At 46.4% G+C, this 2,498-nt stretch overlaps 1 protein-coding gene across 1 annotated transcript in view; it reads right to left on the bottom strand.

The window, feature by feature from the left end:
* Positions 1-2,498, bottom strand: part of NDUFB9 (NADH:ubiquinone oxidoreductase subunit B9) — an 8,429-nt gene that overhangs the window by 275 nt on the left and 5,656 nt on the right. The window contains exon 4 of the mRNA XM_006028456.3: positions 1,303-1,317. Coding sequence (XP_006028518.1) covers positions 1,303-1,317 — 15 coding nt within the window. The remainder of the gene's footprint in view (positions 1-1,302; positions 1,318-2,498) is intronic.

Here is a 2,498-nt window from a genome sequence, read left to right as displayed (position 1 = left end):
TGCTGAACCTATACAAAAAAACAAAAAAGTCCACACACAGCTTATCAGCATATTTTAAAGATGTAAATCTTTGCTTCTTTCTTATTTTACTTCAGGCTCAAACATAGGTACAGTGAAGATCCTTAAGTCACAAACGGAGCACCAACTTCACAAAATTCCCTCACTCAAGCTGCTTGGCTGAACTACGTAGTGTTGACCTGCAGCTTCTGCTATACGGATCATTTGAATCTCCAATAGTTACTTCAAACCTAGTTGTAACATACTGGAAAAAATAATGGAATACAAGGTTGCTAAACTAAAGAATAAAAATATCCTGTCTTATGCACTGTAAGATACCACACTATGGGTCCCAAGCCAACCTCTTCCAATGCCTTAAAAGAATTTTTCTTTTCTAGAAATTCAGCTGTTGACTACACTGGATTTACTTAAGCTCCCTGTGGCTATTTTGAGCTGGTATTTCTTGAAAGCTTACGAAGTGTACAGGTTACACAAATATCTAAGGGCCTAAATTTGCTTAACTGTGTAACACAATGTTGATCCTTATTTGTTACTTGTATTGCTTATGTTATAAGCAAGTGCATATTGGTTAAATACATAAGAATATTTTAGCTCCAGCTGTCTATTTTATATTGTAATATTCTGTTTAACTACAACATTTGTGAAACTAAGTCCTGTCAATTTCTAGGCTGCTAGTCCAGGCAAAGGTTTTCAGAGAAAGAAAGTAAGGAGCCTTAGCAAGGTAAAGCAAGGCTCTTTGAGTAGGTGTGGTATCTTTTATTAGACCATCTGAGTAGTTGGAAAAAAGTTCTTTGCAAGCTTTCAGGCGCAATCACCCTACTTCAGGACTGGGAGTCTTTGCTGTTGTTCTGAGATCTCCAAGGAATGAAAGAAGCTAAAAGTGTGACAGGAGGTCAGTGAGAATGTAAATAGGTGAAAATTAGGAAAACAATGGGTAAATAAGGGAGGGGAGGCAGGGATGAGGGGGAAGTAGTGGGTGAAGGAATGCCAAAGGTAAGCAAGGGAGACTGCTGTAGATGACAAGTCTTAGTGCTGGCAGCAGTTAACAATGTTGCCTGCATTCTAGGTGCTCACTCTGGGTTAGCATACAGCTTTTCTCCAGTCCCGAGGTTACATACTTATAGTTGGTTGGGTCAGAAGGGACCTGAGCAGATCATCAAGTCCGACCCCCTGCCATGGCAGGAAGAGTACTGGGGTCAAACGACCCTGGCAAGGTGTTCATCTAGCCTCCTCTTAAAGACCCCCAGGGTAGGAGCCAGCACCACTTCACTTGGAAGTTGGTTCCAGATTCTAGCTGCCCTGACAGTGAAGTAGCGCCTCCTGGTGTCTAGTCCGAATCTACCCTCTGCCAGCTTGTGGCCGTTATTTCTAGTCAATCCTGGTAGCGCTCAGGGGAACAGGGACTCCCCCAATGCCTGCTGGTCCCCTCTGACTAGTTTGTAAACTGTCACTAGGTCCCCCCTCAGCCTTCTCTTGTGGAGGTTGAACAGGTTCAGGTCCCTTAGCCTCTCCTCATAGGGCCTACTCTGCTGCCCCCGATCATGCGGGTGGCCCTCCTCTGGACCCGCTCCATGCTGTCCAAAGCCCTCCTGAAGCGCGGCGCCCAGAACTGGACACAGTACTCCAACTGCGGCCTGACCAGTGTTGCACAGATGGGGAGGATCACCTCCTTGGACCTGCTTGAGATGCATCTGTGGATGCATGACAAGGTACGGTTGGACTTCCTGTCGACCCATATTCATTTTGGCATCAATAATGACTCCAAGATCCTTTTCTGCCTCTGTACTGACGAGAAGGGAGTTCCCCAGCCTGCAGGTTCTCCCCCGACAGGTGCAGTACCTTGCACTTGTCAGTGTTGAAACCCATCCTGTTCTCATCCACCCTGTAACCTGTCTAGGCCCAATTGCAGTCTATTCCTCTCTTCTAGCATGCCCGCTTCCCCTCACATATTAGTGTCATCTGTGAATTTGAACAGGGTGCTTTTTACCCCCTTGTCCAAGTCGCTGATGAAGATGTTGAATAGTGCGGGCCTGAGGACTGAGCCCTGCAGAACCCCACTGCCCACATCCCTCCAGGTCGAATAAGACCCGTCCACCACCACTCTCTGGGTGTGGTCCTCCAGCCAGTTAGTAACTCATTTGACTGTGTAGGTGTTGACGCCACAGTCCCCTAGTTTTTTGGTTGTTTTTTAAATGAGAATGGGGTGAGAGACAGTGTCGAAGGCCTTCCTAAAGTCCAGAAAGACTACGTCCACTGCTACACCTGCGTCTAAGGATTTTGTGGCCCGGTCATAGAAGGCCTGGTCATAAAAGGCCAGGTTGGTCTGACAGGACTTGCCTCTACTGAACCCATTTTGGTTGCCCCTAAGCATAGTCTCCCCTGCTGGCCCCTTGCAGACATGCGCCAGGATAATTCTCTCAAAAACGGTGTTTCCCCAGAAGTATTTATCTACTAAATGCTACTCATTAATGCTGAAATTT

This window comes from Alligator sinensis, unplaced genomic scaffold, assembly GCF_000455745.1.
Source record: "Alligator sinensis unplaced genomic scaffold, ASM45574v1 scaffold681_1, whole genome shotgun sequence".
Taxonomy (NCBI): domain Eukaryota; kingdom Metazoa; phylum Chordata; order Crocodylia; family Alligatoridae; genus Alligator; species Alligator sinensis.
This window is presented reverse-complemented; position numbering and strand designations above follow the sequence as displayed.